The 12660-nt window shown below is 33.8% G+C and overlaps 1 protein-coding gene across 1 annotated transcript; it reads right to left on the bottom strand.

Moving 5' to 3' along the window:
• Window positions 1-1852: 1852 nt before the first annotated feature.
• On the bottom strand, window positions 1853-12123 carry LOC105116485 (serine/threonine protein phosphatase 2A 55 kDa regulatory subunit B beta isoform-like). The gene is made up of 14 exons (XM_011013876.1): window positions 11724-12123; window positions 9436-9539; window positions 9203-9301; window positions 8983-9102; window positions 8086-8286; window positions 7087-7178; window positions 5873-5991; window positions 4645-4768; window positions 4440-4563; window positions 3118-3186; window positions 2933-3024; window positions 2757-2834; window positions 2604-2671; window positions 1853-2487 (listed from the first exon to the last, which is right to left on the bottom strand). The coding sequence occupies exons 1-14, from the start codon at window positions 11833-11835 to the stop codon at window positions 2351-2353; spliced, it is 1539 nt and encodes a 512-aa protein (XP_011012178.1). The 5' UTR covers window positions 11836-12123; the 3' UTR covers window positions 1853-2350.
• Window positions 12124-12660: the final 537 nt, after the last annotated feature.

Here is a 12660-nt window from a genome sequence, read left to right as displayed (position 1 = left end):
TCAGTTTATAAAATCTATAAGAACTTGGCCTAAATTTTAAAAATACCACAAAAGATTATTTTTTTTTAATATTAAGGATTACAAACTTATATATAAGATCTATTCCTAGTATTGATAAAAAAAAATATAAAAAATATTTTTTAACTCTAAAATAGCTAAGATTGACATCCACTCTACTAGGAAGGACTGATTTTAATCGTTAGACAAACAAACAATTATAAAACATAACAATATTTTAATTTATATTAGATAGAAAAATAATATTGTTTACTTTAAGTAAAGTATATTAGATATGATACATAATCCTTATATATAATTAATTTTCTTATCTAAATTTTAAGACTAATTAAGATTTATAATAACTAAAATATTATGTAACAACAAATAAGAATTTTTTATTATTTTTATACCCATCACAAAAATTCCACTCCAAGAAGGCGAAGCTGCACACATTCTATAATAATAATAATAATAATAATGATTAATTCAATGATTAAGTCAACGAGAATGACTATGAAAACCATGACTACTACTAGTATACTTTATTCGACTTCGTCCGCTCCTTTTGCAACCACCAATTTAGTTCCATTTGGAAATACTGCCCTAGTGTTTGTACAATTCGGCAAATAAGTCTGTTTTGAAAAAGTTATGTTCAGATGTTATCCTCTATTTCCAGATTTTGGTTAATCCAACATAGTCAAACTACATTGCTTTGAATTGTAATATGACAACCAATTATAATTTCGATTTAACTAAATTAAAACTATTCCAGAAGATAAAGTTTTAAGAATCTCAGATTAAAAAATTCCAAAAATAACTAATAATTAATTTTTAAAAAACTAATAAATAAAAAATTTATTGTTAGCATAAAATTTTGAAAATTATTAAGAAATGAAAAACTCTAAATTTTTAAAAGATATAAATAATTTTGAAAACGTTCAGCCATTACAATTTTTGAAAATGAACTGTAAATTATATTTCCCAGACCAAGTTTTAATTTAAGTTTTTTTATTATTATTATTAAAGTCTTCAAAATTAACTTATGACGGAGAAAGTTAATAAATGATCTATTTTTAATATTTTTAATTTCTGAAACATTTATATTTTTTTAAGAATCCTAAAAATTTAATTTTACAATTTTTAAAATTTCTCCGATAATCTTTGAAAATTTCCTATCGGGGCATTTTGAAACTTTGTTTTTCCCCTTGAAAGTGTTCTTTTAATTCTTGAAAATTTTAATAATTAAGCTTTGTTGGAATTATTTTTATTTCTTAATAAATTTTAAGCATTTATTTTTTATAAACATGATATTTTCATTCCTCCAAGAAAATTTAAAATTTCTTATTTCTATGAAAAATACAATATTTTTTATTCCTTAAACTGTTTTAAAAAATTATAATCTACAGTGGTCTTGTCATCCAATACAGTTTAGTTAAATTGGCATAATTTTATAAACATAAACTTGTGTGTGTTGATGGTTATTGGTGGATTGCAATACGAGGCACGGTCAGACGGTTTCTCCAAATACATTCCTTGATCAACATGCACGCACGGATGGCCTGTAATTATAAAATTATTTCAATGACAGATTTCCCAGAAAGCTTGCGAGGACAATCCATGATTTCTTAAATTCCGAATGGAGGGCCCTTGCATGGAATATACATAAACTGATGAAGCAAGATCACAGAGTTACACTCAGAAGATTTATTTGCTCATTTCATTTAAAAAGGACAAAAGGACGATACTACTGGCAGAGACCGATCACCTAAATTGTGTGGAATGGGCAAATGGCATTTGGTGTCAGTAAAGCTTACTTGATGATCCTAGCGACAAAGGAATCACTAAACCAGAAGGAATGAAACATCCAAGTTTCAAGCATGATAAAGAATCAATTGAAAAATTGCATTGAAAGTTTCAACAGCTCCTTCCCACCAAGATCTACGTAAAACTACATTCACCTTCAACCTAGTGGCAAATACTGAAAATCCTTTACGTTTTGCTGTAGAAGAGCTACAATCACATTTTCTTACAACTTCAACAACACGACTTGGACATAAAGGCATCTTCTATTTTAGAAGATACGGTGTAAAGGGTGGAAAAAGGAAAGGGATTTTCTTTTTTTCTTTTTTCTTTTTTTTGGGGGGGGGGATGAGATCTAGCTGGCCCCATAGAGAACACGTTGCTTCCTCCTGGATTCTTCAATAGCCATTTCAGGTCAACGATATAACATAGCAAGTGCTGCAGGTTGAAGGCATTTGAAATGCAAATATTGTTGTAGCCTCCACCTAACTCGGTGGGAAAGGAAAAGAAATCTTCTCCAGCAGCATTACATTTCTTCCGCGGATCATCTTTATGCATAGTACATGTATAAGCTGTTTGCAGCAGCGCAGGCAATGGAATTTTCAGTTGGATGCCATGCTAGGTGATGCAACTTCGTGGTGAAATCAAAAGAATTTCCATTCGCATCAACTCCTGGGCCTTCTGCTCCTGTTAGTGAGTGATCTCCAGATTAATATATTAAAAACAAGTTGTTAGGATGACAAAGGAACATGGAAGAGGGGTGCTAGGTAGGAAGGAAGAAGAGGAGAAGTGAAGGCACTGACCCCGTCTTACAACGCGTGTTATGCTGCTTAGGGATCTCGAAGGCCTTGAAGGGGTCTGGACTTGTCTCCTAATATTGTAATTCAAGATTTATAAGATATCACATATTAACTATCGTTAGTTTCAATCTCACTGTTATGTCAATCAGAAACTACCTCATTGGATTTTTGCTGGCTTCTAAAGTTGATGCCTCAGTACTTCCCAGGGCACAGCCAAACACTCGGAACAGATTGCTTTGGACATGAAAAGAAATAACATATTATGGGCACATGGAGAGATGATGTCAATAACAATAATAGTCACCAGATGTATGGACATGTAAGAACCAGACCTGTAGGAGCCTGTTGCAACTCGCAGTCCATCACCACTCAAACAACACTCGAATTTATCAAAGATGGAATCGTTTTCATATAAATCACACAACTGGGTAAATTCAAAAAAAAAATAATAATTAGAATGGACACGGCTTAACAAAGAAAATTTTCAGGCTAAGCTGTCTAAAGAAAGGAATCTCACCTTTGGTCTTAAATATTCATGAACCTGGAAGGTTGCAACTGGACCTGAATCCATATTGATATCCCACAGCTATAATAAAGAAAATAAACAACTGAGAATAAAAAAAAATTTAAACTTAACATTGAGAGGACATGCATGAATAACTTCTTTAGGTATCATGAAAATAAAATCAACCACTCTAAGAACTAGGTTGTAGTTTTTTGAAACATTCACACAAAGCCAAACCAGAAATAATAGGAAAAATAATGACATGCGTTTGATATTTTTGAGATATTTTCCAGTTTCTTGAAAAATCTTTCAAGAATATAGAAAACTATACAGATTGTTTTTACCAGATAAATGTTTTTTTCTTGGAAAACTTGGTTTCTAATTTTAGCAAGTTTGGAAAGATGAGTTTTTCTGTTTTTTTACTCATTCCCATATTCCAATAGACAAATATACTAAACCAAACATTTTAAAGTTAGGGAAAAACAATTTATCGGAACAGATGAATAGAAAAAAGAGAGAACAAATTAGAAAGTCCCTATAATGTACTCATGCCCTCCAAACATGTGAAATTAACAAGTCCAAGTAGAATAAAAATCTCTAACATTACAAAATAACACGGCACGCATCATCAATCCAAACTCTTTCCATCGTCCAGAAACCTGCATCTTTATAAGCTAGTATAATATATGCCTAACATTGTTCTTTGATCAAAATGGCTTCAAGGTAAACAAGGTTTCGGTGTTGACCAGCTTGCAAAAATGCTTAATTTATCATAAAATTTCATACAGTAGTACCCATTTTCCCTGAATCAACTATCTTTGCCACCATAGCATACACTGGAAAACATGATCAAGTAAGCAAAAAGAAAAAACAGTTTTAGAATGCTCCAACATGCAGTCTCCCACCATTTTTTTTTTTTTATTGTTTTTCAGATTAATAATGTCAGAAGTGCCATCCTCGCAATTTTATGAACAGAATATCCTATTATGTACTTAGTGTCAAATGTCTTAGAACCTTGTTACAGACATAACCTCCTTTGTCTAGCTTACAGCAACAGTTAATAGAAGAAACAAATTTGCAGGAAACAAACAATTTCTATCTCTAGACATTTTGCTTGATGAATATTGCATAGTTGGAATTATACTGTTTGGACATCCTATGGATTGCAGAGATGGATATTTCTTCTATGCATAAAATGCATAACAGTGCATGCTTAAGAGGCCAGTTTTATTCAATAACCCTTGACTCATATGACTATTTGAATCCAAAAGACATACAACAAATTCAATGAAAAAAATATGAACCAAAACCTTTGCAATTATATCAACCCAAACCTTAAGAGTCATGTAATCACGACTTAGTATATGTCTTCCATCCCTTGCAAATTTAATATCAGAGATTGAGGCAATTATTTCTGTAAAAAATGATCTGGAGCCTGGTGCCTCTGGTTCCTCAAACCTGCATGAGTAGATGATGTTACTGGAGGGCTGTTTATAGTATTGAAACAAGACTTCAAAAAAAGCCAGTAAAAACACTTACAATTTGGCATGAGAGTCACACAAAGCTGATTGTCGCATATCAATGAGTCGGATTGAGCCTTTTGAACTGCTGTATGCTAACATATTGCAATGGCTGGGGTGGAATTCTGCTGATGTTATAACCTCTGCAGGTATAAGTGTACAGGTAGTTGAGACATCAAGTAGAGTATCAGCAATACAGATACTTAGCAGTTGAAACCAGTGTTGTCAACAGGCACTGAGGCGCTCCAGAGAAGGCGAGGTGAGGCCCCAACACTTTTATTAGCCTCAAGCGTTGGATTTCATTGGATTTCAATGAGGCGCTCGCCTAGTTTGTGGGTTGTGCAAGCGTTGGATTTCAATGAAGTTCTTCCTTTTCTGTTGGATTTTTCTTTTTTTCTTTTTTTAACCACAAGAAACAACTTAGCAGTATTTTTGTAAAAAAACAAAGAATAGGGTAAAAAAATAAAAAAAATCATTAAAGTGGAAGACAAACAGACAATGAAGGACACTTAGAAGAGAAACACCAACCACACTTTATTTTTTCAACAGTGGGAGTCGAAGAACAACACATTTTTACAATTAATACTTTATTTTTTTCTAAATAAGTGCAATATAGTTTGAGAGATGAAGATTTCGAATATAATCATGAAATGAAGGATATGGAGGATTCAAGTGAAGGAGAGGAAAGCACGCATGGAGATGTTTTTGAAGATTAACAAATAATGATGATGATATTTAATTTTTCTTTTTAATCTATTTGGCTACTTACTACTTTAAATTATCTTCTTTTTTTAAGGATGAAAAATATAACTTTATATGACTATGTTATGATATTTTATATTTTCCTTTGATTTTCTAATGATGTAATCTTAATTGGGAAGATATATATTTTAGATTTATATAATATAATATAATATATATTTTTTTTAATTTATAGCATATCGCCTTGGTTCATTTGAGCAAGTGCCTGGGTATGCGCCTAGCGCCTCGAGCATTTCATAGGCTTGGTGCCTTTTAGTGTCTTTCGCCTTTGACAACACTGGTTGAAACAATCAATTACTCAACCATAGGGGGGAAGCTGACAGTATATATTGTCCAGTAACTATTCATGAATTCGAACGGAGATGCTGAGTGAGTTCCAGAAAGTAAAACATAAAAACCAGAATTCTCAAAATTTGATCAAAAGTACATGGATCAAGCAAATTTATATAATTAATACAATCAGTATCAGAGACCAAGAGGCTTACCAGTTAAATCCTCCATATTTGCAGGTTTGACATCAACAATATTGAAACTTTGATTGCTAATTTCCAAATTCCAAAGATTTATTCGGAGGTCATCGGCTGATATAAAAGTTTCACCATCACTGGAATATATCAGAGTGTAGGATGATTAGTGAAATTTCAATAAAACCATACCAATATCAGACAAGCTAGAAAAAACCAAGAGAAATGCTCCAGTAAAATCTCTCATTATGTGTTCCAGATAGAGGCAATGAACAAAACTAGCAAGCCTATAAACCCACAATATGCAACTTCTAGCGCAACAGAGGCAACTAAAACAGAATGCACTAGCCAAAACCAAGCAATTCACATGCACAGTGCAATTTTGTCCTTCAAAAATGACAAATTTAACACATGAAAAAAAGCTAAAATTAAGAAAGAAAAAAATTAAGGCCAGCAAGCATAAAGGCACTTAATCCTAACAGCATTTATAGCTCAAATGTCCTCTGATTTAATGTGTGAGATAATTAGCTCACCGCTTTGATAATAAACACCAACTTTACAAGCCTGCAGAAGGGTTCCTAGAATCTTCAAAGATCATTCCATTTTGAGGCAACTGTAATGGGATAGAATTATGGTTTGTCCTTTTTTTTTATGGGGTATCAGGAGGCTTAAAATGATTTCTTCTGGCTGTACTCAGCAAGATTGAGTGCACCCTTAGCATGTTTCTTTATCTTATTCTCCTAATTGTTCCTCTGTACTATTCTCATTCTTATATTGTCTATCTTAAAAAATAAGAGCCACAACACTGTTATTTTCATTGGTCAAAGCATTCCAAATAAAAAATAAAGTACACTAAACCAATTCTTGTCAGTCTCCATCTCCGTCCCCTATTTAGCCCATGGGACTCGTAACACTACAAGGAAAAGAGCACCTTACAGACCAAATGTGCTACAGGCACACAACAATAAAATAAACAACACAACTGCTGCTGCTCTTTTATCACAACATCACTTGTTCTTAAGAGAAAATCTGTGGATGCCAAGTAGTAATGATGGTTTTCCATCGTCAATAAGGAAAGAGAAAATAATGTAAATGTGTAGACAAAGTATTGAAGTTTATCATAGTACAATAATGAACCCAAGAACCAAACAATTACAGAAACTTTAGAAGAGCAATACCTACTGAAACCAAATGCAAATAAAAGTTCCAAACAACCATAAAAGAAAAGGAATAACCTGTTGTTTGAAATTGAATTAATATGATAGTCATGCGCATGGGCATACACCCTTCGACATCTAGCCATCAAGCTTGTCTCGTTGCTAGTCACCTAAGGGTCACATAAGAGTTAGATCCACATAAGATGATACAAACATTTCAGAAAAAAAATTTCCTTATAACAACACCACCCACACCCGCATTCCCCCTAATCCTGCCTGAAACAGGAAAATAAAAGGACTTCCAGGATTAGATTCCTGTCTCATATTTAAAAAAATATGTATATTAAAAGGCACACATAGAAGGAAAAGGGGGAACCAACTTCATCTAAATTTCATTCAGGAACCACATTGCATAAAACACTGCACCAATAACATAGAAAGCTTACATAATCAATTGAAAGCATTGTTCCTAGGACAAGGAGACCATTAAAAAAGCAATATTCATATGATGTATAATCATGGTCATATGTGAAAAGTGGAGATATGTGAAAATTCTTTCAGAGTGTTTAGTTGCTTTAGATTTCATTTGGTCTTCAGCTGTTATGTGATCTAATTGTTAGGATTTCCTTCAGTTTTTTGAGCATTGTGGATTTTGGTTATCATTGAATAACAGTTTGTTTTGTAAGATGACAAGCTTTTTCATCTGGTCTGTTCTGCTGTGTATTCATCTTTCCATTTTAAAGTCTTAAGGCCTGTTATTTCTTCTCTCCTGTGATTTTTCATGAATGGCCCTCTCCCACATGGTACATTTGAAGTGAGAAAACCAAGGTTTGACTTCCATTTATACATTAGCAAATCAATTGACCAGGTTTTAAAGTAATGAAGAATTCTATATTAAAAGTTACATAGGGGAACCAATCCATTAAAAAAAAATTGCACTTCCTTGCTCTTTTAGGTATTAGCGTGTTTATTTTCGATTTTTTCAAAAAAAAATGAGAAAACTGGAGATAATTTTACTTATTTAAAAAACACAAACCAATTCACAGAGGAAAAAAAAGACTTGTTTAACTAAATTACCACAGGTAAACGCAATGATGGAAAACCACCAGGTAAAATGCTCAGGTCATTGCTTGGTAAATTGTGTGACTTGTCTCCTCCATTTGCAAGATATTGTTTACCAATACTTGAATTACTTGAACTGGCAACGCCACCATTTCCTACAGCTTTTGAAGGGTCCACATTCATCTCAGAAATTTTCTTCACCTTCTTTTCTTGGACCTGTACAATTCTCATAAAAAAATATCAAATAAATAAGTGGACAAGAATGTAGCAACCATAGATCAAAAATCAATAAAAATATCACTTGAAGCAGTCAGGACAATGTGTTGATATATGAGATATCCCACAAATGTCTCTTTTGATGCATCCAGCCATCATGATTAGAAGCCCACATTTGAGCACAGATTATGAAAATCCATCTGCATATATTCCTGGTGATGCCTGCTACCCATTCAACCTCTCTAAAGCAACACCCAGACTAATTACAAGGTCAATAATATAGTTCTATATCATGCACTAAGTTGCAGTGTTTCTATAAAGCAGCAAATCGGTACCAACCTATATGCACTTGACACATCAAGAAGGCACCATAACATGCCATGCACAGTTTGATATACATATTCCATTTAAGCTATATCTAGGCACCCTTGCATGCATGATTTATTGAATAGACAAATTCAAAGACAAACCAAAACTTAATTAAGAACTTTGATAAACATTGCCTCAAAGCAGATCAACTTAAAAAGTGATTATATGTATTCTCTCAATATGCCATGTGTACACAACAAGCATACTGGCCGCTGGCTCAATAACATACTAGGTAGTTGAAAATGCTGTAATGAGCTCAGAAGCAGACATGACAAATGAAAAGTGCAAGGTCTTTCATCATGCTTCAAGATAAGGGTCCTTTCCTACCTTCCAATACTTGATGGTTTTATCATTAGTAGATAGGAGAAAGAGAGCACCATTGACTGTTTGGCACCATCTGATTTTGTTGATTTTCTCCTCTATTTCTAAGCTCTTGAGATAGTCAAACTGACCACAAAAGAAATTGAACACAACAGTGAATGTTTGAAGCGTGGTCTGAAAAAATGCATCTGAAATCAAGCCAGGAATAAAAGACAGAAAAGAATACCTCAGGTTCATGGCTCTGAAATTCTGTTTTATATCGAAACTCAGGATGCCTACTAATTGGGTAACCCATCCTCTCCAGATCCCTTCTGGATCTGCCATGCTACACATTAGAGAACAAAATCATCATAACACTACCAGTAGCACTACAATAAATCCACTAACAAGAAACAATTAGCAAAAGCATATCAATATTGGATTTTACAGTTGAAGCTATAGAAGGAAGAAAGAACACACATCCTTAGTGTCAGTCCTCTCAAAGAGAACCACGCGGCCTCCACGATCACCAGTAGCAAGATGATCACCAGATCTATCAAATTCAATAGCTGAAATAATATCAACTGCGGAAAGAAACACAAAACAAGATTTGAGGCATTTTATCACATGTCCTGCCATACAGCTGTGAAGAATATTTTGTAGCCAAAAGGAAATATATGATCATGTTGAAAAGAGGCATAACAAACAAATAAACAAGCACGTAAGCTAAGAACATATGCAGCATGACAATAAGAATAAGAAAAACCAAAATCATTATCACTGATGCCCAGATATAGAAAGAAGCTATGGGCTCTCGATGAGCAGCAGATTGGAACAGCATAGGACACCAACACAACTCCTAGGATGGATAGCCCTTTGCACTTGCTGGAGGTACACAGTATGGTAAGCATTTTTTTGCATAAACAAAAGATAATCTAAGAAATCATTTAACCTTTTCTCCCAATGTTGCAGAATCTTCTGCTAAAATTCATTTGTTCCAGCAACAGATTACCAAACTCAAGACTCCACCACATACAGTTGTACTTTACAACCAAGCAAACAGCCATTCTATTTCCCTGAGCACAAAACAGAAAATTCACCAGGGCAATAACAATCAAATACTCAAAGTATAACAGTGAAGGCACAATTCTGCAACTCCATCCCTCTTGAACCAAAAGGAGACATCAAAGGTAAGTTTCTCGAAAAAATCACGTCTGATGAAGTCATGCTAGAATCAACACCAATCTTTTCCAAATGAAATAAAGTAGCTTTGAAGACCACTCTGTGATGGAATCCTCCTAGAGAAATTATAGTAATTTCTTTAAGGTAGAAATACATACTTTCAGCAACAAATTGTTAGCGTAAGTCCATGCTCCCTGAGCACTGAACAAGACTCTCTGTTCCTTGTTTAAATAAGGATATACAATCCTATCTTCTACATCAAGTCCTCAATAGAAGAAACTATCAAAAGGAAACATCCATTTCTCAAGGTCACTCTTTACCGAATTACCTCAAAGTCATAAACCTTGGCATCCCAACTGCTGGCAGTCAGCTTACGCACTTGCTACTGGTCATTATATTTATTCTTATAGCTCCATCATCTCATCTGCAATGTGATGAGTTTTAGACATGCAACCTTCCTGGAAAACATTGCACTCTTCAAAGCTACAGTTCATGCAAAGATGCAAGTCAAGACTGTTCCAAATGTTATTTCCCAAAATCCTGCTTCAGTGGAAACATAACTGGATTGCTCCTTCATTTCATCTTAATTTAAATAACTTCTAATAATCTTTCTTCATGTTCAAAGATTTCATTCCACTTCAGCAATGAATGGGACACAGGATCCCCACAACCTGCTTCTTTTCATACCCTCTCAAGCTTTATAAATTATATACATGTTCCTTTTTTCTGGAATTTCATCCATCTCACCATCATCATATTGTATCCAACTTCAATAACTCATTATAATGTGATATCTCTTGACAAACCACCAATGACATGTCTTCTATGGGGTTTCTTTCAAGTAAAACTCCTCCATATCTGAGAAACACTTTATTTTAATTTCCACAAGTTTGGAAACGATGCAGAAAAATCCATTCAGTTTAATCTCATACCTATCCGAATCAGGCAACATCCAGGGACATTGACTCAAAAATAAAACTAAAAAAACTAAATCTCTATTCAACTCTAAAGAAGTCTCTCCAGATCTCTACAAACGCTGTTCTTGAACTATGAATAAGAAGACAAAACAATAAAACATAAGTCTATCACTGAACCTGCCCTACTCACATGTATGCATATGTAAAATGTATCAACTATCAACCGAAGAAATTACTATCCGCATAAACATAAAAATCAATACATTTCACTAAATCAGACATATCAACCATTGGTTATACAGTATCATTAAGATCCAAACTATAACCATTAAGTTCTCCACCCACTTCACCAAGCTCACTAGACTACTACTACTACTAATCGATTAATTAACGTATAAAAAAATTGGAATCAGTAATTCTACTAGTTCAAATCAAAACAAAAAATACTCAATGACCCACAACTCGATTCATTAAAGTATTTAACAAATGGGAATCAGTCACTCTAATTGTTCAAATGACAACAACAACAAAAAAACCTCATTGACCCACAAACCAAAACACGATATCTGAATGACCCCCGATCCATTTCGGATACAAAACCCAAAAACCAAACCTAATTAGCAAAACCCATACCAAATATTATGTGGATCCAAATGAATAACATATTACCTTCTTGTACTTCTTCACCGGCTGTTCGTTCACCGAATACCTGAGAGAATTTCCACTCTAGAGGCTGTGGTGGACTTGCCGGAGCTTCAGCGACTTCATCGCCACCGTTCATTTTGTTTAGACGATCAGAAATCAAATAGAGCAGATTAAATCTCAGACCCAGTCAAATCAACCATTCAGTCAGTGAGAATTAAAAAAAAAATCGCATCTTTCAACTCAATATTAGAAACCCACCAAAACCCGTCCTCGACATTTTCATTTCTTAAATGAGAGATGTATTTTGTGCTAATAATAATAGTTCAACCATTGAAAGAGAGCTCTCTCCCATTCGCCTATCCTCTCTTTTTTTCTTTTCTTTTTTATGGCTGGGTTTGGCTTCTTTTTTCTTTTCTTTTTTTCCCTTTCTATTTCTCTGCCTAAATGAGAAAAATAAAATTTCACACTTCTCTCTATAAAAAAGAAAATTATATATATATACACAAAAAAAAAAAAAGGTTTGTCTTTGTTTGTAAAAGGAGAGAATGGGGATTTTAGTGATGTTTTTTTCAAAAAAAAAAGTGGTGGTATAAATTGACCAGGTAGGAAAGGTAGCATGATAACCAAATACGAGGCTTTGATACTCTTTTTATCTTTTAGCTTGTGAGTGTCCTTTGGGTTTCGAATGAGACTTTCAGCAGATCATAGCATCAAACGGTTGTGATGAGAAATAGCACTGAAAAACCTAACTTATGACCGAGGTTGGTTTGTTTTGCCAAAAACTAGTGTTATCTTTTCTTTCTTCATTTGGTTATGCTGAGCAAATAGTTTGTTTAGCTAAATCCCATTTTCTTGCTGTTTGACTATTGAATTACGTGTTTGTAACCTACACATTGCGGGCCAAATACTGAACAGTGCTCGGGCTGAAAGACAGATTCAAACTTCTTTGTTATTGCTACAA

This window comes from Populus euphratica, unplaced genomic scaffold (genome assembly GCF_000495115.2).
Source record: "Populus euphratica unplaced genomic scaffold, PopEup_1.0 scaffold965.1, whole genome shotgun sequence".
NCBI lineage: Eukaryota > Viridiplantae > Streptophyta > Magnoliopsida > Malpighiales > Salicaceae > Populus > Populus euphratica.
This window is presented reverse-complemented; position numbering and strand designations above follow the sequence as displayed.